The following is a 22,197-nucleotide window of genomic DNA, read 5'->3' on the forward strand; positions in this document are numbered from 1 at the left end:
AGTCTCGCTCTGTCACCCAGGCTGGAATGCAGTGGCGCGATCTCGGCTCACTGCAATCTCCGCCTCCTGGGTTCAAGCAATTCTCTGTCTCAGCCTTCCAAGAAGCTGGATTACAGGCGCCCACCACCACACCTGGCTAATGTTTGTAATTTCAGTAGAGACAGGGTTTCACCATCTTGACCAGGCTGGTCTTTAATTCCAGACTTCATGATCCACCCTCCTCAGCCTCCCAAAGTGCCGGGATTACAGGCATGAGGCACGGTGCCTGGCCTATTATTTACTTTTTCGTGGACATATCCTATTAGATTGTAATTTTTTAAAGCACAGTACTCATACTTTAATTTCTCCAGATAGTGGCTCTAGCACAGTGCCTTTAATGTAATAGATATACAAGAAATCTTGTAGTTCATTCAGGTTCATATTGTTCACTCTTCTCTGAATCACTTCTAAACTTATTTTAAGTATATATAAGGTGTTAAATTATGTGTAAAATGCTTGTTTTCTAATTATTTTCTGTGGGTCAGATTCACCTCTACTTCAAAACTCTCAATCTCTTTAGGGTAGACTGCCATTTTCCTTTTGTACTTTTCACTAGTATACTTCTGTTCTCATAGACAGCATCCATTATTAATATTTGGCAATAAAGAATTTTCTATGATAAATATTTAAAACCTTAGAAATGACATCCCAGAATAAAACTATGGCCCTCTGACTTCTAATATTTTTCTCACAGTGACACAAAGGGAAATACTGGAAGGTATGGTTGTCATCTAACTACAGCTAAATGATGCTTTAGATAGGCCAGCAAGATAACCCAGGCAGTCAAGGTGACCATTGGGAATCATAGTGACATCGAGGATGAGTAAGCCCAATCTCACAACACTGCTTCACCCAACTGCTGCCAAGAGAAGATATGGGCTCAATGTTACCAGTTTATCATTTTTAAAGATAAGCTGAAAATCTAGATTTTTATATAAAAGATTTTTATATAAAAGGTCCTGAATGTTAGGTATTTGCAACTAACTCAAGATAAAACAACAATGGTGTGGAGCAAATAAAGCATTTCTAAAGTCAAGTTCAGCTTATATGCTATTAATCTATAACCTCTGTCTTAGTGTTTATGAAGTGATTTTTTTCATTACAATATACTATCAATTTTAATCTTCACAACAAAATTTTGGGTTGCACATTTTGCCCACCTTTTACTAATGGGGAACTCCTCTAAAGTAATGAAGTCAATAAATGATGAAGTCAGGGACTCAAGCCACATACGTTATCTCATATTATATAGCCTATTTGTCTTACATCCACAGATCTTAACTTGTATGTGTGTATATGGGGAGCAGTATTAGGAGATGAGAGACAGTCAGTCATAAATCCCTATGAAAACCTGATGAAAATTGTAGACCAATCATTGATCCTCTCCACAGAAAAATACATATATGAATATACATATCAAATACTGTATAATCCCAAGGGGTTCACAGGTCCCTGAAGCCTACATAAATGCCTATAGTAAATGAGATTATCTGCAAGAGACAAATGTATGCAAAATATCTTTAGCTTTACTTAATGATAAACATGAATTCATAATAAATAAATCTACCAAAACTATTTTGAATCTCTTTACATTTATAATTATTCTACTGTTAGGATTAATAAATTCTACTCTTTACTCTTTATTACTCATTATATCAAGCAGTGTTGTCTTTTGTCTTCACACACTTTTTTAAAAGTATATAACTTCTGAGTTTCAAGTGGTTTAGTTCTAGAATTAAAGAATTTGTTGAATAATCTCATGTTCATGCTTTCTGTATGCTTCTAAATGTCAAATGTACTCTCTTCTAAGTTGCTATGATTCCAGACTACATAGTTCATTTCTCAGTTCTTCTTTGTTTGGAAACCCTACCACCAACTTTACCATTTATTTATTCTCTCTGGATTTCTTTCATCTATGCAATTTTTTTCAGGTTTGCAATGGAATTACTTATTATATTGCATGAAGAGTAGAAAACCATTTTTTACTTTGTATTTAATATTTTTTCTGCCAATGTTTATCGCTTTTCTGATTATTTTGACTGTGGCATCACATAATGTCAATATTTTCATAAGAATCCACAATTATTATCATCAGTTTATTTTCTGGGATTTGAATGAATTCAACCAACTCCAAAACCCACACTGCTCATTAGCTCATCATTTAAGGACACAAAATAGTGGTGTCATTTACAAACTTAGGATTTCACAATTCATTCCCTTATCTGGATATAAATAGTAAAACTAGTACTACTCCCAATTCAAAATTGATTCTAGTAGGTCCTGTTGTTGAAACTCTTCTACCCAGTAAACACCTGTTGCTAAGGATTCAGCTTATCGTTGATAGAACATCCCATGCCCTTCCTACCACATGGCAGACTATCTTTTTGATAGTTTTTATTGGTGAACCCAGATAAATGCTGTTTCAAAGTCTGACTAAATTACATTCATTAGCACCCCTCATACACATATGAATGTAACTCTTCAACATTAATGGTGACTACTATTTATTCTCTACCCTGTGGCAAATATTGTGCCAGGTTGTTTATGCTACCTTATTTAATCTTTACAAAAAACATGAAATGTAAATATTACTATTATCATTTAGCCATAAGAAAACTGAGGTTGAGAGCTTAGAGAATGTTCCCAAAGTCAGGTGGTGGAGGCCAGGATTCACATCCAGGTTTGCCTGAAGTCTTATATTAGACAGGCAGAATTGCTCCTGTAAATAAAGGCAGAATATTACTTTCTCTCCAATGACATTGGCTTGAGGGCTGGTTATAAATTAGGTCCACCTTATGTGTATGAACATCAGCTTCATACTATTCTACAGTTTTCATCCCTCACTCTGAGTTCTTAAGAGTGAGGATTACATTGGAAATGAACCTGTCCTCAAGAATAATGAGCAGTTTTATTTAAATAAATCTAAAATGATTCTGTGCCATTACTACACCTGCTTCAACAACAACAACAACAACAACAACAACAACAACAAAGAAAAGAAGGACTGAAAACCTTTCTAATAGTTCTGTCTTCCACAGAACTAAGTGTGTATTCAAACATCTACGTTTATTTGTTTATTTATTTATTATTGTCATTATTATTGTTGTTTTGCTTATTTTTGTTTATTTTCATTCTTGTAGCTGGATCATCTGATCCTCTGACTTTCAAGATACTGGCATTTTCAGAACCTTTATAAATGAAAGGCTTTGAAGGACCTGCAAGATTATTTTCAAAGGTAATTTTGTATTCATTTAAATTGGGGTTTGTGCCTTACATAAGAGAATATATACCCAAATCATGTAGAAATATATTCTTAAGCAAATTTTTATAATCTTAAGCCCTTGTAACTTGAAAAATTAATATTAAGACTATTGTGTACTGGAGAAGGAAGAGAAAAGGAGAGAGTAGATACTATTTGAGAAAAAGGCATGGAGAAACCAGATAAAGACGCATATCACACTTCTGGAAAATTGGACTGAAGAGAGAGAGAAACTGCAGAGCCAGCACAGCACTAACTATCTCATTGTGGGGAGCTCTGGATGAGAAAGTATATGATAAAGAGGAATAAACAAGGGACACTGTTGAAGATTTTCTGTTCACAAATGTCTCACCCATTTAGTCTACCAATTGGATGTTAATTTTGCTTTAAAAAACCCTTTTAGTAAATATATTCTTGCAGGATTAAAACCAGTGGTTCTTCATACCTTTACTCTGAGTAACTGTAACTAAATTGTCTACAACTTAAATAAACTTTTGGGAGAATGTATGTTTTAATTAGTTGTTTTGATTGAACTGTGGAACATTTCAGAGTAAAAACCATAAAGGTCTCTAAACAACCCGAGGGCAGAATGACTGAGAAAGGCGGAATGATGAAATATTAAGGAAGGGCAAGGCTGAGGAAAGGAAGTGAAAAAATACTTACAATTTTACCACAGAAAAATGAGAGGTTATGATTCAGTGATCTCGAAGTTTCCTTCCCGCTCTACCATTCTATGACAGCTGTTATGCAAAAAACGAATGTCTTACACATAAAAACTTGTATGCTATATTTTCCTTCCTGGAATCTATATCATCCAACTGTTAAAGCAAAAGAGCTCCTTTTTCTGCTCCAACAACATAAAAGAGAATAGTTTATTAAAACTAGTTCCAGAGGACACAAAGAAAACCAAAGGATAGAAATCATAGGGAGGTAAGCATCTTCCAAATACAGAAATTAATAACACACCCTCGAATACTTTGATAATCAGTATTTGATAACTGAGTGAAATCTGGGGTCTAAAGAGATATATAGATCATTGGGGTGGTTGAGAATTTCTCCCTTTGCAAAGAACACACCAAATAACCCTCATCTGCCAGAGGTGAGAAAAAGTGAAGAAAAGAGAGGATATTGCCCCACCAGCCTCAAGGCATTCAACTTCCCCGGCATTCGGTCCTTAGTCCTTTCCCATTTGTCACCTTATTATCTTCGTGTCCACCCTTGCATCATCCACCTGTCACGTCTGTCTCCACAGTCACCTCTACAGACTTTTTTCACACTTTCCCTTCCTGTCTGTTGGTCTCAACGCTCTCTGTCCAGGGTTTACCCACATTTGCTCTACTCCGATTCCTTCCACCGACCCCCTAAGACTCCGAGTAGGTTAGAGGATCGCGCTGCCTCCCCCACTCCCCGCCCCGTAGTCTCCAACAATGTAAGGCGGACTGTGGGAACAAAACCCAGAGGAGTTTGTGCCTCTTCACCCCCATCCCGGGAGGCTCCCCCTCTATCCCTGGGCGGTCCTCACTCACAGCGCACAGTGTGGAAGGCGCAGCGCGGCTGCTTCTCGAAACTCTCCCCTAACTTGAGAACCCGCTCGCGACGGTCTAGGTTTGAGAATCCCGCTGCGCAGTTCATCATTACTCTCCTGCTCTGACTTTAACTCCGCCGCCGGTGCTCACTATCTGCCACCTCAGCCTGAAGCAGCTGCACTTGATCCCGCCAGCCGAGTCACCACAGACTCCACCCCGCGCCCGACGCGCACCGCCCCACCGGGAGCATCTCACGTTCTGATTGGCTTATTGGCAAAGGGCGCTCCGCCCCTTGACTCCGAGGCCCCTGGTCCCGCCTCCAGGCCCCTTCCCGCGTCGCGACGCAGGCTGTCCCGGGAAGGCCGCGGCGCTGTGGTGCGGCGTGGGAGCCGGGTTCTTTTGTGGAAGAACGCGAAGCGAGGATGAGGTAACTTATCTGAGGTGGTGGTTGGGGAGGGAGAGGGCCCCAGGGCGCCTACCGGGAGGCCAGGACCCCAGGCTTCTGGACGAAGTCAGCCGGCGTGTGAGAGCTCTTAACGGGAGAATTGGCCTGCCCTCACGCCCACTCTGTAGAGATCTGGTGTGGAAACTGAGGCCTGGGGAGGTGCCTAGTCCGGGCACAGGGCCTAGTGTCTTGTCCAAGGCCTGGTAGCGCGAAAGCCGGGTCTAGAATCTGGAGCAAAGGGGCCCCGCGGCCCCAGAATCTCGGTCCTTGGACTTGAAGCGACGCTGTTACCTCAGTAATCGTTTTCTGACCTTTTTGTATCAGAGGAAGTTTCTTGTAGGTCTTAGGACTGGAGAAGGGGATGTGTAGTGGGGAGGAAAAAGAGGATTAGGAGACAGGAACTGCAGACATTTAGGATCAGCCGCAACCGGATCGCACTGAATTTCCTTTTCATTTATTTTCCTCACAGTGATCCGTGGAGGCAGTAACAGGCGCGGCGAGGGAGAAGTGATTCCAGAAGAATCAAGAGGCTGGGCCGGCCCCAGTGGCCTGGCAACAGGGTAGTAGCATTAAAATAGATAAATAATTGTCCTTTTGTGTCAAATTTCATGAATTTAATGTAAAGATGGGAGAAGTGTTGAATTATAGGAGAAACACTCAAGAGAAAGTTTACGGATGGTTTCCATAACAGGTGGTTTTTCAGGGGAATTATGCAGTCCAACTGCACTCCCTCACTTTCTGCCTTAGTCACATTTGCCAATTGATTTTTGGGTAGGTGACTATGTCTCCTTCAACCTGTCTGTGTAAATCCTACCCTTTGAAGGTGTGCCGAAGCTGTTTCATATCGTAGTTAAATGCTTTAAGCCAGATGGTGGCTCCAGTTTGAACCCCTGCTTTATACTTAACAGTGTGACTTTGTGCCAGCTAATTACATTCTCCAGAGTTTAAGTATGCTCATTGTTCAAATTGGGGAAAAAATAATAGTACCCGTTCCTTAGAGTTGTTGGAATGATTAAATGAGTTAATACATGAAAGCAATTAGAACAATTCCTGGAGCATAACAAGAGGTCTCCAAATGGTTATTATTTAAGGTCCAGCTCTACACTTAATGCTACATTTTAAGACCGTCTTGGTGGCTGCCTTCTCTTCTAAATAGAATCATTCTAGGAGGTAGGAATTGCTATGTTGTTTACAGCAAGAAAAGTGGATCAGAGAAGCCCAGTCCTCTGACTTTATGGCCTGTATTCTTATCTGTGTCATCTATTTAGCATTTATCATATATCTGATATTCTTAAGTATATTTTTAAATATGTGTGTGTGTGTACACACGTACATATACATACTTTTCTTTCCCAACCGCAACAATAGCAGAGAGTATGTCTTGTGTGGAATCTTTGTGTCCCCTACATCAACCATACTGCTCTACACATGTTTGTTGATGACAGTAATGATTTAGTGATGTTTTATTATGGTAGCCAGGAGGGCACAAACTGTTTTGAGTCTGTTTTACTTTAGAGAGGCTTCCAACCATAAATCTGAGCTTTCTGTATTGTAACAAAAGAAAAACAGAAAGTCAAGAAATTGAGGCTCAGAATGCCTGAGGTTTGTGCATTTACTCATTCTTTCAACAGGTATTTAGTGAATCATGCTACATGCCAGGTACTAGTCTAGCCACTGGGAATATAGTTGTGAACCAAAGATCACAATATAGTTGTGAACCAAGCAGCCACCAAAGATGGTCTTAAATGTAGTATGATGGTAGAGCTGGGCTTTAATAATAACCATTTGGAGAACTCTTATTATGTGCCAGGAATTGTTCCAGTTGCTTTCATGTATTAACTCATTTAATCATCTCTAAGGGATAGGTAGGTTGCCCTCATGAAGCTTACCTTCTGAGGTGAATTTTATCCAAACATATGTTAAAATGAACTATGTTGTACTAGCTTAAGAATAGACAAACAGATTAAATTACTAGAAACTAAGTAGAGTCCAAAAAGATACCCTGCGTATGTGTATGTATACTTAGTGCATGAAAATGTGACATTTCAGATTGTTTTTGTTGTCTATTCATAACTAGTTACCTTATGAGTTTAGGACTGTTATGTGCATTTTTTAATCCATCAATAACTTTAACATTAGAAATTCAGATTCTTATTGACACGATTCACAAAAATACCTTACTTTCGAAGATATGTAAGGAAAACAAAACCAAAAAAACATGAAGATTTGGAGAATGTTTTTTACCTCTTGGGTTAAAGAGGACCGTTCTAAACATGACACAAAAGACAGACGCCATAAAGGAAAAGATTGTTATATTTCAGTATGTAAAAAATTGTAAAAAAGGCTGGACGCTGTGGCTCATGCCTGTAATCCCAGCACTTTGGGAGGCCGAAGTGGGCAGACCACTTGAGGTCAGGAGTTCAAGACCAGCCTGGCCAATATGGTGAAACCCCATCTCTACTAAAAATACAAAAATTAGCTGGGCACGATGGCACATGCCTGTAATCCCAGCTACTCGGGAGGCTGAGGCATGACAATCACTTGAACCCAGAAGGTGGAGGATGCAGTGAGCTGAGATTGCACCACTGCACTGCAGCCAGGGTAAACAGAGTGAGACTTTCTCAAAAAAAAAAAAAAAAAATTGTAAAATTATGGTAAAGACCCCATAGTCAAATTTAAAAAAATAAATGACAACCAAGAAGAAAATTTTATAACCAATATAAAAGAGAAAAGATTCCTATCCATGTATGAAAAGCTTCTGCAAAAAAGTAAGACAAACCAATAGAAATATAGTCAAAGGATATGAATAGAAAATACATAAATAATGGCCAGTGAACATGAAATGTGGCTGACCTCCCTAATAATCAAAGAAATACAAATTAAAACACAATCATACCAATTATCATGTAATAGATTGGCAAAAATATAAAGGATAATGTGTATATTCATTGCAGTGTTGCTTATAATAGCATATGGCTTGAGTGACCTCCAGTAGAGGTGATGTTTAGATATATTTTGCTGCATTCTTGAAAAGGAAATGTAGCATAATGCAGCCATTTGGAAAGAATGAGATAACTATATGCACTCTCTTTGAAAGTTTTGTGATTACTATGTGCCAGGAGTTGCACTGGGCTTTCTTTAAAGTATTTTCAGCAAACCTGTCTTTTAATGATTTATATTGTACCTAATAAGAGATATATGAATGGAAAAACAGTTTTTGCTCTCACATCATGACAACACAAAAGACTTCTGTGACCAAATGTGTGGAGATTTCTCCCACTAACAAGCAAGCAATCAATTCTGCAACAGACACAAGCTGGGTATCATCTAATTCAGTTCTGACACTGTCTACTTGGAGATAGGGTCAGATCCCTCAGGTTTAGGGCTTAGTCCCGCAAGAGTGGCCCCCACTTCTGATGCTAGTCGCAAGCCCTGGGTTGTTTTACCTATGCTTCTGACTGACCAGCTATACATGGGGAATCCTACCACCCCCTCCTTGGGGTGTATTAATTTGCTCAGGGAGCTCACATAACTGAGGGAAACATGTTTTCCAGTTTATTATAAAGATATTACAGAGACCCTGGGCAACATGGAGAAACTCTGTCTCTACTAAAAATACAAAAAATTAGCGGAGTGTCATGGCTTGCACTTATAATCCTAGCTACTGGGACTGAGGCTGAGGTGGGAGAATCACCTGAACCCGAGAAGTCAAGGCTGCAGTAAGCCATAATTGTACCATTGCCCTCCAGCCTGGGCAACAGGAGTGAGATCCTGTCTCAAAAAAAAAAAAAAAAAAAAAAAAAAAAGATATTAGGATACAAATACAGAGATGCATACTGTGAAGTATGGGAAGGGGCACAGAGTTTCCATGTCCTCCCTGGGTGTGATATCCGGGAGGTTCCTCCAGGAACTTCCATATGTTCAGCTATCCAGAAGTTCTTTGTACCCCATCCTCTTGAGCCTTTTATGGAGATTTCATTGGATAGGCATGACTGAAGTGTGGGACAATCATTTTGGAAATGTGACTGGACAAAAAAAGATATGATCTAATACTAATAGACTGAGTGGGAGACCCAGCAAGGCCTGGCTGCTCAGATTCTTCTTGGCTTCTCTATGCAGCACTCCTTCCAGGATACAGGGCAAGACCCATTCTGAAACAGGGGTCTTATGACCTACAACTAGACAAGATAGGTCAAAGAAAGGCAGGGATGATTAGAGTTCTGCTTTGGAGAGAAGGAGCAGGTGAAAGGAGGAGAGGAGAAAGTCAGAGATAGATTCTGTTTTCTGAGGCTAAAGCACCCTAACATAACAATATTATAACAAAGGCTATGGGAGTTATGAGCTAGGAACTGTGGACAAAAACATATATATGTATATGTATATATGTATGTTTGGAAATGATCAAATGATCACAGGCTCTACTTCATAGCCCTGTTGTGAGGATTAGATAAGACAGTATATAGTATATTAACACAGTGCTTAGCTTATATTAAACACTTGATACATGTTAGCTTTATTATAAATAAGGAAATACACTTTTATTATGTGAGGATATCTTGGAGCTTCAAATGCTTTAAAACTTTTTTTTTAGAGACAGAGTCTTGCTTTGTTGACCAGGCTAGTCTCAAACACCTATTCTCAAGTGATTCTCCTGCCTTAAACTTTTTTACATAGAGAAAGTTTTAGCAACAGTTAGGATGTGGACCTTGTTTTTTAATGTTAGGAGAATTGATTTTATTCAATATACTATTTATTTATTTTTTATTATTATTATTTTGAGACAGAGTCTAGCTATGTCGCTCAGGCTGGAGTGCAGTGATGTGATCTCCAGTCACTGCATCCTCTGCCTCCTGGGTTCAAACTATCCTGCCTCAGCCTCCCGAGTAACTGGGATTACAGGCACGCACCACCATGCCCACCTGATTTTTGTATTCTTAATAGAGATGGGGTTTCACTGTGTTGGCCAGGCTGGTCTTGAATTCCTGACTGCAAGTGATTCACCCGCCTTGGCCTCCCAAAGTGCTGGGATTACAGGCGTGAGCCACTGCACTTGGCCTTATTCACTATACTATTTAGAAGCAATCACTGATTATCTTATATTTATGTAACATTTCTGAGCATTAGTGTGTTGAAGGTCAGTGCTTCACTAGGAGGGCTCACAGGACTCAGAATATAGTGTACTTACAGCTATGATTTATTACAGTGAAGGGAAATAAAGCAAAATCAGCAAAGGGAAAAAGCATATTGGGTGAAATCCAGAGGAAATCAGGTACAAGCTTCTGAGTTCTCTCCCAGTGGAGTTACGTAGGATATGCTTAATTCCTCCAGCAGCCAGCTGTGACAACATGTTTGAAGCGTTGTCTACCAGGGAAGCTCAACTAGACACTCAGTGATCAGAATTTTTATTGGAGGATGGCCACATAGGCACCCTTTATATAGGTACTCTTGGCTGGCCTATACCAGAATTCTAAGACTCCTGGAAGGAAAGCAGGTATTCAGCATGAACCACATTATTTTTTATAAACAGTTTTAGGCACAGGGAGCCACTCTTATCAAAGAATGGTAGAAACCCTCCTGAAATCCAAGTTCTAGATGCTAGTCAAGGGCCAACCTTGTAAGCACACCTTTGAAAGGATAGTAGTCTTAGGCCTGTCATGTTAGCTCTTTTTTGCAGTTTTTCTTGCACAATTAAAGGAAGTTAATTCCTATCCTAGAATTATTGTGCAGATTAGACAGAGAATGTGAAGCTCCTATCACAGTTCCTGTTAGTGAGTGCACAATAAACAATACCTGCTATAGCTGTTACATGTGAGGTATAGGAATCTTGAGCTCTTTTACACTGTTTAGAAAAACCAGTTTTCTATAAGGAAGAAATGAAAAAATCTATATTCTGCTTCTCAAACAAGGCAAGAAAAGCTGTTTTTATTTATATTGAAATTATATTTCAAACATTATTTAGGTAGTGAACATTTTACGGCTTTTTGACCTTTATTCTCTTGTTCTGTTAAAATATAGGTAATATGAGAAATGAAGCCAACAGGTACAGACCCAAGGATCTTATCTATAGCTGCTGAAGTTGCAAAAAGCCCTGAGCAGAATGTCCCTGTTATACTGTTGAAGTTAAAAGGTAAGAAAATCTTTTTGTGATTAGATATCATTTTAAGTGAAAAACGGTTCCATCATTGGTACAATTTTAACATTTCTTTTAAATTTGTTCAGAGAAATCTTAACACTATAATAGAACAGTAATTTTTCCTTCTAATATATTTTTAGTGATTATTCAACATATAAAAATACAAATAGCTCCTGGGTGTATTAAGCAAAATTAAATATATCTTATTTCCTTTTGCCTTAGAAATAATAAACATCACACCTTTAGGAAGCTCAGAGTTGAAGAAAATCAAACAAGATATATATTGTTATGATCTCATTCAATATTGCCTCTTGGTCCTCAGTCAAGATTGTTCTCGAATCCAGGGTGGTTGGACTACAATTTCCCAGCTTACACAGATATTAAGGTAAAATGAAGCAGTAAGTCAGCTTGTTCTTGAGGGATGTAGTAGTTGATTCTGATTTTCAACGTTTGCTTTTTATTTATCTGCCTAACAAACATTGGCAACCTCCTGTTGTAGGTTTTGGTTGTACTTTTCCTTCATATTATATGTTGTTATTCATAATTTTACTTCAGATTGTTTGACTGTCTAAAATTTTCCTCCACAAGCTTAATGAAGATGGTGATCATTTTTTTTCTCACCACTGAATTCCAAGTGCCTAATATACTCTTTATTGACTAAGGAATTTTTAAAGAAGTGAAGAAATTAAGGCACTGGCTCTGTACCTGAGAAACTTAAAATAGAGATTGGGTGACAGTCATGTAAGTATATGATACAAAGCAGAATGAAATCAGTGCTAAAATGAAAGTATGCAAGCAAGTACTATAGGAGAACCGATAAAGAAACATTCATTTCACTACATCAATTTAGCTATCAACTGTATATTTCATTAAGCAACCCAAATACTGTCAATAAAATTTAGAAGTAGAATTTCCTGATCTACTGCCATGCTAGAAATCAATAGAAGAGAAATAAACATTTTTTAAAAGGAGGTAGTAAAATAAACCAGATGTTCTTAGTGCCTGAACTACTTCCTGATTAAGTAACTGAAAGGATGTATTTACTAACTGGATCCTAGCCTTCTTTTTTTGTTTTTCCTAAATAAGCCATTTGCGTTTAGTAAACTATTCCCACTGGAAGGGTTTGTCTTGGATGCTAGATTTCTAAGCCGCTTAATCCTACTGTGTTACTTGGTAAAGGCCAAATTTAAAGTATACAGTTACAAAGAATAGTTAAAAAAATGTATATAATGTTCTTTTTCATACTTTAATTTTCAAGATTGATTTTCTTAAGTAAATAAAGACTTATGTTTTTGTTTGATTAGATATGCTAGTTTATGATGATATTAATTAAGCCAGGCTCATGGGTAGAATTCAAGACTTAAGAAATTCCCATGTTTGTGAATGCACAAACATAATTTCATTTGTTAAGCCTTTCAGTCAAAATAGATACTCTTAAGTAATTAACTTTAGGAACCAAAGAGAAAAGAAAAGCTGATACATGTAAGCATTAGCCCATTAACTTTAGGAACCCAGGTGCAAATAAACAAACAAACAAAAATGATACATGTAAATGTTAGCCACTTAGTTTTTTTTTTTAACTTTTATTTTAGGTTCAGGGGTACATGTGGAGGTTTGTTTTATAAGTAAATTGCGTACTCAGTGTTTGTTCTCACTTATAAGTGAGAATATGCAGTGTTTGGCTTTCTATTTCTGTGTTAGTTCACTTAGGTTAATGGCCTTCAGCTCCATCCATGTTGCTGCAAAGGACATGATGTTGTTCTTTTTTATGGCTGCATAGTATTCCATGGTGTATATGTACCACCCCAAAGAAATATACCGTTTTCTTTATCCAGTCTGCCATTGATTACTTAGATTTTTAACATGCTCAATACATAGTTGTTATTGCTTATTAGTGTCCATGCATTTTGTTGAAAAGACTCAAACAGCAGTTTTTGTTCATTAGAGAACACACATAGAGACCATTCTTGAGTTTGAGGCTCTTTTGAATGTTAGTTTACAGAAAAACCTTTTATTATTGAGATTTCTGACATGTTAAGTGACTGTCTCTCCTCTAATGTATATTGTAAAGTGTTCCTACTAGAGTTAGGTTTTGCTGTTTGTCCTTCTGATATAAGGAATATGCAAGTGAATATTTTGCAAAAAGTAGATATATTGGAAGGTAAAATTGGTATGAAATTAGTGTTTGGTTTGCTTATGTATCCCTTGCAAACAAATCCTACCTGGGCATTTTTCAGCTATTGGATGTCTAAAATCTATTAGTTAACACAAATGCCTTTCATAAATTAAACTCTCAAGGTATCCTATAGCTTTGAGAATGATCATAACCAATTCACCAAAAACTTAGCTTCTCTTTATTGTGAGCCATGTGTCTTTTATTTCCTGAATGAGCTGATGTGTAGGTTTTTAGGATATATAAATCCCAGACCTAAGTATCTGCATGGTCCATACCACTGTTTACTTTTCTAGGAAGTTGTTAATTTTTCGACAAAAATTCTTTATTGGCTTGGCAATAAAAGAAGCATACTAAAAATTCTCAGTAAGGCACAGTGTCTCTAGAAGCTTGAGCATTCTATGTAAACTTCTAATTAACACAAACTTGTGCTCTTATTTCAGCCATTGCTGTGTGGGCTTGGAGCCAGGAGAAGATGCAGAGGAATTTTACAATGAATTGCTTCCATCAGCTGCAGAAAATTTTCTATTTTTGGGTAGACAATTACAAACATGTTTTATCAATGCAGCTAAGGTATGTGTTTATTCCGTGTTTTGTAGCTAAATCAGTTTAATTCTTGAGAAGCTGTTCTGTTATTTTTCAAATGTGCAATATTTGGCTGAAAGAACAATTAAAGTAGTGGATTTAAACATTTTTAAAGTTACAACCTTCCAAAAATCATCTCTGTGTTTGAAAAATTTTTAATGAAGCATGCCGTTTGATTTTTTGAAGGATCCGCCTTGCTACTTTACTTGTTGGGCAGCACCCATACACAGTTATTTCCATAACATCTTTCTAAACATACTTTTTACTTAAATTAACAGTAGAGGAAAGTATGTTCTCTAGGGCTAGGGCTTTTCTGAGTAGCTCCAGTAGTGAAGAATAAAGGTGAACTTCCTATTTGATCTCTCATATCTTCTCCAATCAAAATATTCAACCCAAACGTAGGGGTCTTTTCAAGTATTTCTTGACTGCATTATGCTAGATGCTATACATATGCTGTTTTTTTGATCCAGGGATTTAGAAGTGTATTGCTTAATTTCCAAATATTTGAAGATCTACTAGATACTTTATTGTTATCAATTTCTAATTTAATTATGTTTTGGCCATATAACATTCTCTATACCATTTCAATCCTTTGGAATTTTTTCAGACTTGTTTTATGGCCCTCCCCATATGTTTTATCTTTGTGAATATTCTGTTAAAATAAACTTTTGTGGGCCGGGCGTGGTGGCTTACGCCTGTAATCCCAGCAGTTTGGGAGGCCAAGGTGGGCAGATCTCCTAAGGTCGGGAGTTTGAGACCAGCCTGACCCACATGGAGAAACCCTGGCTCTACTAAAAATACAAAATTAGCCGGGCATGGTGGCACATAACTATAATCCCAGCTACTTGGGAGGCTGAGGCAGGAGGATCACTTGAACCCAGGAGGCGGAGGTTGCAGTGAGCCAAGATTGTGCCATTGCACTCCCCTTGGGCAACGAGAGCAAAACTCCATCTGAAAAAAAAAAAAAAAAAGAGAAAGAAAACTTTGCTTTGCACAGTTCCATCTTAACTGAAACTTGTTCATATCAGAACCATGCAAAGGTTTTAATATGCACAGGTTTTATTTAATATGGTGCCATGCAAAAGCTAGGATTACTTGTATACCCAAATGTGAACTCTGCAGTTGTGTGTAATGTTCTATAAATATTAATTAGGTCAATTTGGTTAGTAGAGTTGTTGAAGTCTTCTAAATTCTCTTTTTTTTTTTCTTGTCTGCATTTCTACTTTTTAGTGAACAAGGGTACTAAAATTTCCAACTATGATTGTGGATTTGTCTAATTTTGTCTTTAGTTCCATATGGTTTTGCTTCATGTATTACAAAACTCTGTGATTAGATACATACACATTTAGGAATATTATATCTTCTGGATGAATGAAATCTATTATCATTATGAAATTTTTTTTTTTTTTAACCTTACTCATGGACTCAGGTCACATGAAATGATCTTCTTTATCTCTGGTAATACACCTTATCTTGAAGTCTACTTTGTTTATTATTACGAATATTGCCACTCCAGTTTTCTTATAATTAGTGTTTACGTGATACACTTTCTGTAACCTTTCATGGTTTCAGTTACCCATGGCCAATAGTGGTTCAAAAATATTAAATGGAGGATTCCATAAATAAACAGTTAAATTTTAAATGGCATGGTGCTCTGCATAGCATGATGAAATCTCATAGTGTCCTTCCCGGGATGTGAAGCACCCTATGACCAGCGTATCAGCACTGTATAGGCTACCTGCTGGTTGGTCACTTAGTAACCGGTCTCAGTTTTCGGATTAAAAAAAAAAAGTATATATAGGGTTCAGTACTATCCACACTTTCAGGCATCCACTGGGGGTCTTGGAACATGTCTTCCATGGATAAGGAGGAGACTATTGTACATCATTTCTCAATCCTTTACTTTTTAATCTCCGTCTTATACTTAAAGTGAGTCTATTTTAAATAGCATATTGTCAGGTCTTGCTTTTTCGTCTAGTCTGACAAGCTGTTGTTTTAAATGGTATCATTTACTTGCATTTAATCTAAGTTGTGGTATGGTTGGGTTTAATTCTACCATTATGCTATTTTTAAAAAGTTTGTTCCCACTTTCCATCTTTTGTACTATTTTGTCATATATTTTACTTTTACATATATTATAAAATCTACCATGTGTTATTTTTTACTTTAAATAGTGTATTGACTTTTCAATAATTTAAAGAAATGAAAGAAAAATGATTTTTTATATCTACTATGTCTGGTTGTCTTTATTCCTTTAAACAGATCTGAATTTTCATTTTGGTATCATTTCCTTTAAGCCTGACAGCCTCCTTTAGCATATCTTTTGCACAGTGGAACAGTGCAATTCCGCTGGTAATGAAATCTCTCAGCTTTTTGGTTATCTGAAAATGTCTTCATGATGCCTTCACTTTTGAGGAATATTTCTGTTGCATGAGTATAATTCTACTTCATCAATTTTTCCCCCTTTTTGCACTTTAAAGATTTTTTTTTCCATTGTCTTTGGCATCTTTTGTTTCTGATGTAAATTCAGCCTTCGTTCTTGTTGTCATTCTCCTATACATATTGCATATTTTTATCTTTGGCTTCTTTAAGATATTCTCTTTGTTTGGTTTATTTTGTTTTATTTTCTGCAATTTTACTTTGATTAACCTTATTGTAGATTTCCTGATGTCTATCTTGCTTGGAGGTCCTGAGCTTCATGTATCTGAGTTATTGTATTCATATTAAGAAAATTTTCAGCTAATATTTTTTCAAATACTTTTTCTGTCCTATTCTCTCTACCTTCCCTCTGGGATTTCTGGTTATTGAGGCTGTCTTCATCATTTTGTTGTTGTTGTTTACTTCAGTTTCGATAATTTCTATTGGTCCGTTTTCAAGTACATTGACCCTATCTTCTGCAGTGTCTAATGTGCTAATAATCCTACCTAGTGAATTTTTCATTTCATACATTGTATTGTTCTATGATTTTTATTTGCTTCTCTTATAGATTGTTTACCATACTTATTATAGTTAGTTTTAAGTTATTGTTTATAAATCCAATACCTGGATCATTTGAGAGTCTTTTAATACCTGTTTTTTCTCTTAATACTGGGTCAAATTTTTCTGCTTCTTCACGTCTATTAATTTTTTGTTTTATAGTGGACACCGTGAATGACACATTATAGAAATTCATATCTTCCTCTGAAGACTTGAGAGCAATTAAATTCTGGCAGGTCAATTGTTCCTGTGGAGTTTTGGTTTTAGCCTTTCTATGGAGAGGTTTATTTCAGTTTTGCTGTTAGAGTATTGCCCTTAGTCCTGGTTCACAGTCCTTATACCTAAGGTGGGATCCTTCTGTGGTTTAAATGGAAAGCCCACCTTGTTAACCCAGACCATCTGACCTGGAAGAACCTAGACTCCAAACTCTGTATACCCAGCACTAGGCAAATGATGAAATTGCTGGTAATTGCTGCAACTTCTTATTTGAACTCTTTTCACTGTGTTAATAAACACACACTGGGAAAAGCCAGGCATATTAGTCGGGTTTCTCCAGAAAAACAGAACCAATAGAAGATATATGGAGAGAGAGAAAGAAAGAGAAAGTGCTTGATTATAAGGAATTGGCACTTATGGAGGCTAACAAGTCCTGAGATTTGCAGTTTGGTAAGCTGGAGACCCAGGAGAGCTGATGACCTAGTCTGAGTTTAAAGGCCTTAGAATCTGGAGAACTGATAGCATAGTGCCAATCCAAATGCCAGCAGGCTCAAGATCCATGAAGAAGCAGTGTTTCAGTTTGACTCTAAAGTCAGGAAAAAATGATGTCCCAACTCAAAGGCAGTCAGACAAGAGGAATTTCCCTTTATGTAGGAGAGGTTCAATCTTTTGTTCTACTCAAGCCTTCAACTGATTGTATGAGGCCCACCCACATTAAGGAAAGCAATCTGCTTTACTCAGACTAAAAATTTAAATGTTAAACTCGGCCGGGCACGGTGGCTCAAGCCTGTAATCCCAGCACTTTGGGAGGCCGAGACGGGCGGATCACGAGGTCAGGAGATCGAGACCAGCCTGGCTAACACGGTGAAACCCCGTCTCTACTAAAAATACAAAAAACTAGCCGGGCGAGGTGGCGGGCGCCTGTAGTCCCAGCTATTTGGGAGGCTGAGGCAGGAGAATGGCGTAAACCTGGGAGGCAGAGCTTGTAGTGAGCTGAGATCCGGCCACTGCACTCCAGCCTAGGTGACAGAGCGAGACTCTGTCTCAAAAAAAATAAATAAATAAATAAAATAAAATAAATAAATAAATAAATGTTAAACTCATCTAAAAATACCCTTACAGAAACACCCAGAATAGTGTTTGACAAGCACACAAGATAAATTTTGATTTCAGTCAGTGCATTTTATTTCAGGGTCATGTCTGTGTGCCTTTGCTTGCTATCTAAAACCTTCAAACAATTGCTTTTTATATTTTTTCCCGAGTTTATACATTTGGTCAGCAAAGCATGGGTCAACAAACTATGGCCTGTTGGCTAAATCCAGCTTATTTTTTTAAATTAAATTGTATTAGAACACAGCTATACCTATTTGTTTATATTATCCATGACTACTTTCACTATAGCCCTAGAGTTCAGTAGTTTCTAGAGACTGTAATGCCTAAAATATTTTCTGGCCCATAACTAACAGGAAAGTAAGTTCTATAAAGAAGAAGAGCAGGGGACAACCAATGTGAACAAGAGTGATTCGAAAAAGCTTTGTGGGGCCAATGGTACCTGGTCTCTCTATCTCTAAAGCATGGGTGAGATTTGGAAATATGAGGGCATTACAGGCAAGGGAAATGGACAAGACCAGAAAAGAGGAATAAGTATGGCATCTTTGAGTCCCAGAGCAGATACCTACTAGAGTTAGAGTGTTCTCATTCAGAAAGATTGAAAGCCAGATGCGGTGGCTCACGCCTGTATAATCCCAGCACTTTGGGAGGCTGAGATTACAGGATCACTTGACCCCAGGAGTTCAAGACCAACCTGGGCAACACAGAAGGACCTAGCCAAGTGTGGTGGCACATACCTGTCTTCCTAGCTACTCAGGAGCCTAGGGCAGGAGGATTGCTTGAGCCCAGAAGCTCATGGCTGCAGTGAGCTATAGTCATGTCACTGCACCCCAGCTTTGGCAACAGAGCAAGATCTTCTCTCTTAAAAAAAAAAAAAAAAGGAAAAAACAGAAAAAGAGTTTGAACTTGATTCTACAACAGTGAAGACACTTTTTTTGTCTATTACATTTTATTCTATTTTTAAAAATATTCTCAGTTTTGAGTTCTTTGTTTTTTTAATTTTCATTAACTTTTTTTTTTCATTTTTTTAACTTTTATTTTAGGTTTGGGGGTACATGTGAAGGTTTGTTACATAGGTAAACGCATGTTGTGGGAGTTTGTTGCACGTATTATTTCATTACCCATGTATTAAACCCGGTACCCAATAGTTATCTTTTCTGTTCCTCTCCTTCCTTTCACCCTCCCCGCTAAAGTAGACCCCAGTGTCTGTTGTTTCCTTCTTTGTGTTCCTAAGTTCTTATCATTCAGCTCTCACTTAAAAGTGATAACATGCAGTATTTGTTTTTCTGTTCCTGTGTTAATTTGCTGAGGATAATAGCCTCCAACTGCATCCAAGTTCCTGCAAAAGACATGATCCTGTTCTTTTTAATGGCTGTATAGCATTCCATGGTATATTGGTACCACATTTTCTTTTCTTTTTTTTTTTTTTTTAAATTATTATACTTTAAGTTCTAGGGTACATGTGCACAACGTGCAGGTTTGTTACATATGTATATATGTGCCATGTTGGTGTACTGTACCCATTAACTCGTCATTTACATTAGGTGTATCTCCTAATGCTATCCCTCCCCCCTGTCCCTTCCCCACAATAGGCCCTGGTGTGTGATGTTCCCCTTCCTGTATCCAAGTGATCCCATTGTTCAATTCCCACCTATCAGTGAGAACATGCAGTGTTTGGTTTTCCGTTCTTGCAATAGTTTGCTGAGAAGATGGTTTCCAGCTGCATCCATGTCCCTACAAAGGACACAAACTCATCCTTTTTATGACTGCATAGTATTCCATGGTGTATATGTGCCACATTTTCTTAATCCAGTCTGTCACTGATGGACATTTGGGTTGATTCCAAGTCTTTGCTATTGTGAATAGTGCCACAATAAACATACGTGTGCATGTGTCTTTATAGCAGCATGATTTATAATCCTTTGGGTATATACCCAGTAATGAGATGGCTGGGTGAAACGATATTTCTAGTTCTAGATCCTGGATGAATCGCCACACTGTTTTCCACAATGGTTGAACTAGTTTAGAGTCCCACCAACAGTGCAAAAGTGTTCCTATTTCTCCACATCCTCTCCAGCACCTGTTGTTTCCTGATTTTTTAATGATTGCTATTCTAACTGGTGTAAGATGGTATCTCATTGTGGTTTTGATTTGCATTTCTCTAATGGCCAGTGATGATGAGCATTTTTTCATGTGTCTGTTGGCTGTATGAAGGTCTTCTTTTGAGAAGTGTCTGTTCATATCCTTTGCCCACTTTTTGATGGGGTTGTTTGCTTTTTTCTTGTAAATTTGTTTGAATTCTTTGTAGGTTCTGGATATTAGCCCTTTGTCAGATGAGTAGATTGCAAAAATTTTCTCCCATTCTGTAGGTTGCCTGTTCACACTGGTGGTAGTTTCTTTTGCTGTGCAGAAGCTCTTTAGTTTAATTAGATCCCATTTGTCAATTTTGGCTTTTGTTGCCATTGCTTTTGGTATTTTAGACATGAAGTCCTTGCCCATGCCTATGTCCTCAATGGTATTACCTAGGTTTTCTTCTAGGGCTTTCATGGTTTTAGGTCTAACATTTAAGTCTCTAATCCATCTTGAATTAATTTTCGTATAAGGAGTAAGGAAAGGATCCAGTTTCAGCTTTCTACTTATGACTAGCCAATTTTCCCAGCACCATTTATTAAATAGGGAATCCTTTCCCCATTTCTTGTTTTTGTCAGGTTTGTCAAAGATCAGATGGCTGCAGATGTGTGGTATTATTTCTGAGGCCTCTGTTCTGTTCCATTGGTCTATATGTCTGTTTTGGTACCAGTACCATGCTGTTTTGGTTACTGTAGCCTTGTAGTATAGTTTGAAGTCAGGTAGCATGATGCCTCCAGCTTTGTTCTTTTGGCTTAGGATTGTCTTGGCAATGCGGGCTCTTGTTTGGTTCCATATGAACTTTAAAGCAGTTTTTTCCAATTCTGTGAAGAAAGTCATTGGTAGCTTGATAGGGATGGCATTGAATCTATAAATTACCTTGGGCAGTATGGCCATTTTCACGATATTGATTCTTCCTATCCATGAGCATGGTATGTTCTTCCATTTGTTTGTGTCCTCTTTTATTTCACTAAGCAGTGGTTTGTAGTTCTCCTTGAAGAGGTCCTTTACATCCCTTGTAAGTTGGATTCCTAGGGATTTTATTCCCTTTGAAGCAATTGTGAATGGATGTTCATTCATGATTAGGCTCTCTGTTTGTCTGTTACTGGTGTATAAGAATGCTTGTGATTTTTGCACATTGATTTTGTATCCTGAGACTTTGCTGAAGTTGCTTATCAGCTTAAGGAGATTTTGGGCTGAGACAATGGGGTTTTCTAAATATACAATCATGTCATCTGCAAACAGGGACAATTGACTTCTTCCTTTCCTAACTGAATACCCTTGATTTCTTTCTCTTGCCTGATTGCCCTAGCCAGAACTTCCAACACTGTGTTGAATAGGAGTGGTGAGAGAAAGCATCCCTGTCTTGTGCCAGTTTTCAAAGGGAATGCTTCCAGTTTTTGCCCATTCAGTATGATATTGGCTGTGGGTTTGTCATAAATAGCTCTTGTTATTTTGAGATATGTTCCATCAATACCGAATTTATTGAGAGTTTTTAGCATGAAGGGCTGTTGAATTTTGTCAAAGGCTTTTTCTGCATCTATTGAGATAATCATGTGGTTTTTGTCTTTGGTTCTGTTTATATGCTGGATTACGTTTATTGATTTG

The 22,197-nt window shown here is 37.7% G+C and overlaps 2 protein-coding genes across 5 annotated transcripts in view; one reads left to right on the forward strand and one right to left on the reverse strand.

The window, feature by feature from the left end:
* Positions 1 to 5,028, reverse strand: part of EAF2 (ELL associated factor 2) — a 59,981-nt gene extending 54,953 nt beyond the window's left edge. For 3 of the 4 annotated variants that reach the window (XM_077990840.1, XM_028843360.2, XM_015129913.3), the window contains exon 1: positions 4,825 to 4,979. In XM_077990840.1, coding sequence (XP_077846966.1) covers positions 4,825 to 4,933 — 109 coding nt within the window. In that variant the 5' untranslated portion in view covers positions 4,934 to 4,979. 4 annotated transcript variants of the gene reach the window in all.
* Positions 5,029 to 5,159: 131 nt separating this feature from the next.
* Positions 5,160 to 22,197, forward strand: part of IQCB1 (IQ motif containing B1) — a 73,680-nt gene continuing 56,642 nt past the window's right edge. The window contains exons 1-5 of the mRNA XM_015129989.3: positions 5,160 to 5,251; positions 5,739 to 5,829; positions 11,285 to 11,396; positions 11,625 to 11,787; positions 14,019 to 14,148. Coding sequence (XP_014985475.3) covers positions 11,297 to 11,396; positions 11,625 to 11,787; positions 14,019 to 14,148 — 393 coding nt within the window. The 5' untranslated portion in view covers positions 5,160 to 5,251; positions 5,739 to 5,829; positions 11,285 to 11,296. The remainder of the gene's footprint in view (positions 5,252 to 5,738; positions 5,830 to 11,284; positions 11,397 to 11,624; positions 11,788 to 14,018; positions 14,149 to 22,197) is intronic.

This window comes from Macaca mulatta, chromosome 2, assembly GCF_049350105.2.
Source record: "Macaca mulatta isolate MMU2019108-1 chromosome 2, T2T-MMU8v2.0, whole genome shotgun sequence".
Lineage (NCBI taxonomy): Eukaryota > Metazoa > Chordata > Mammalia > Primates > Cercopithecidae > Macaca > Macaca mulatta.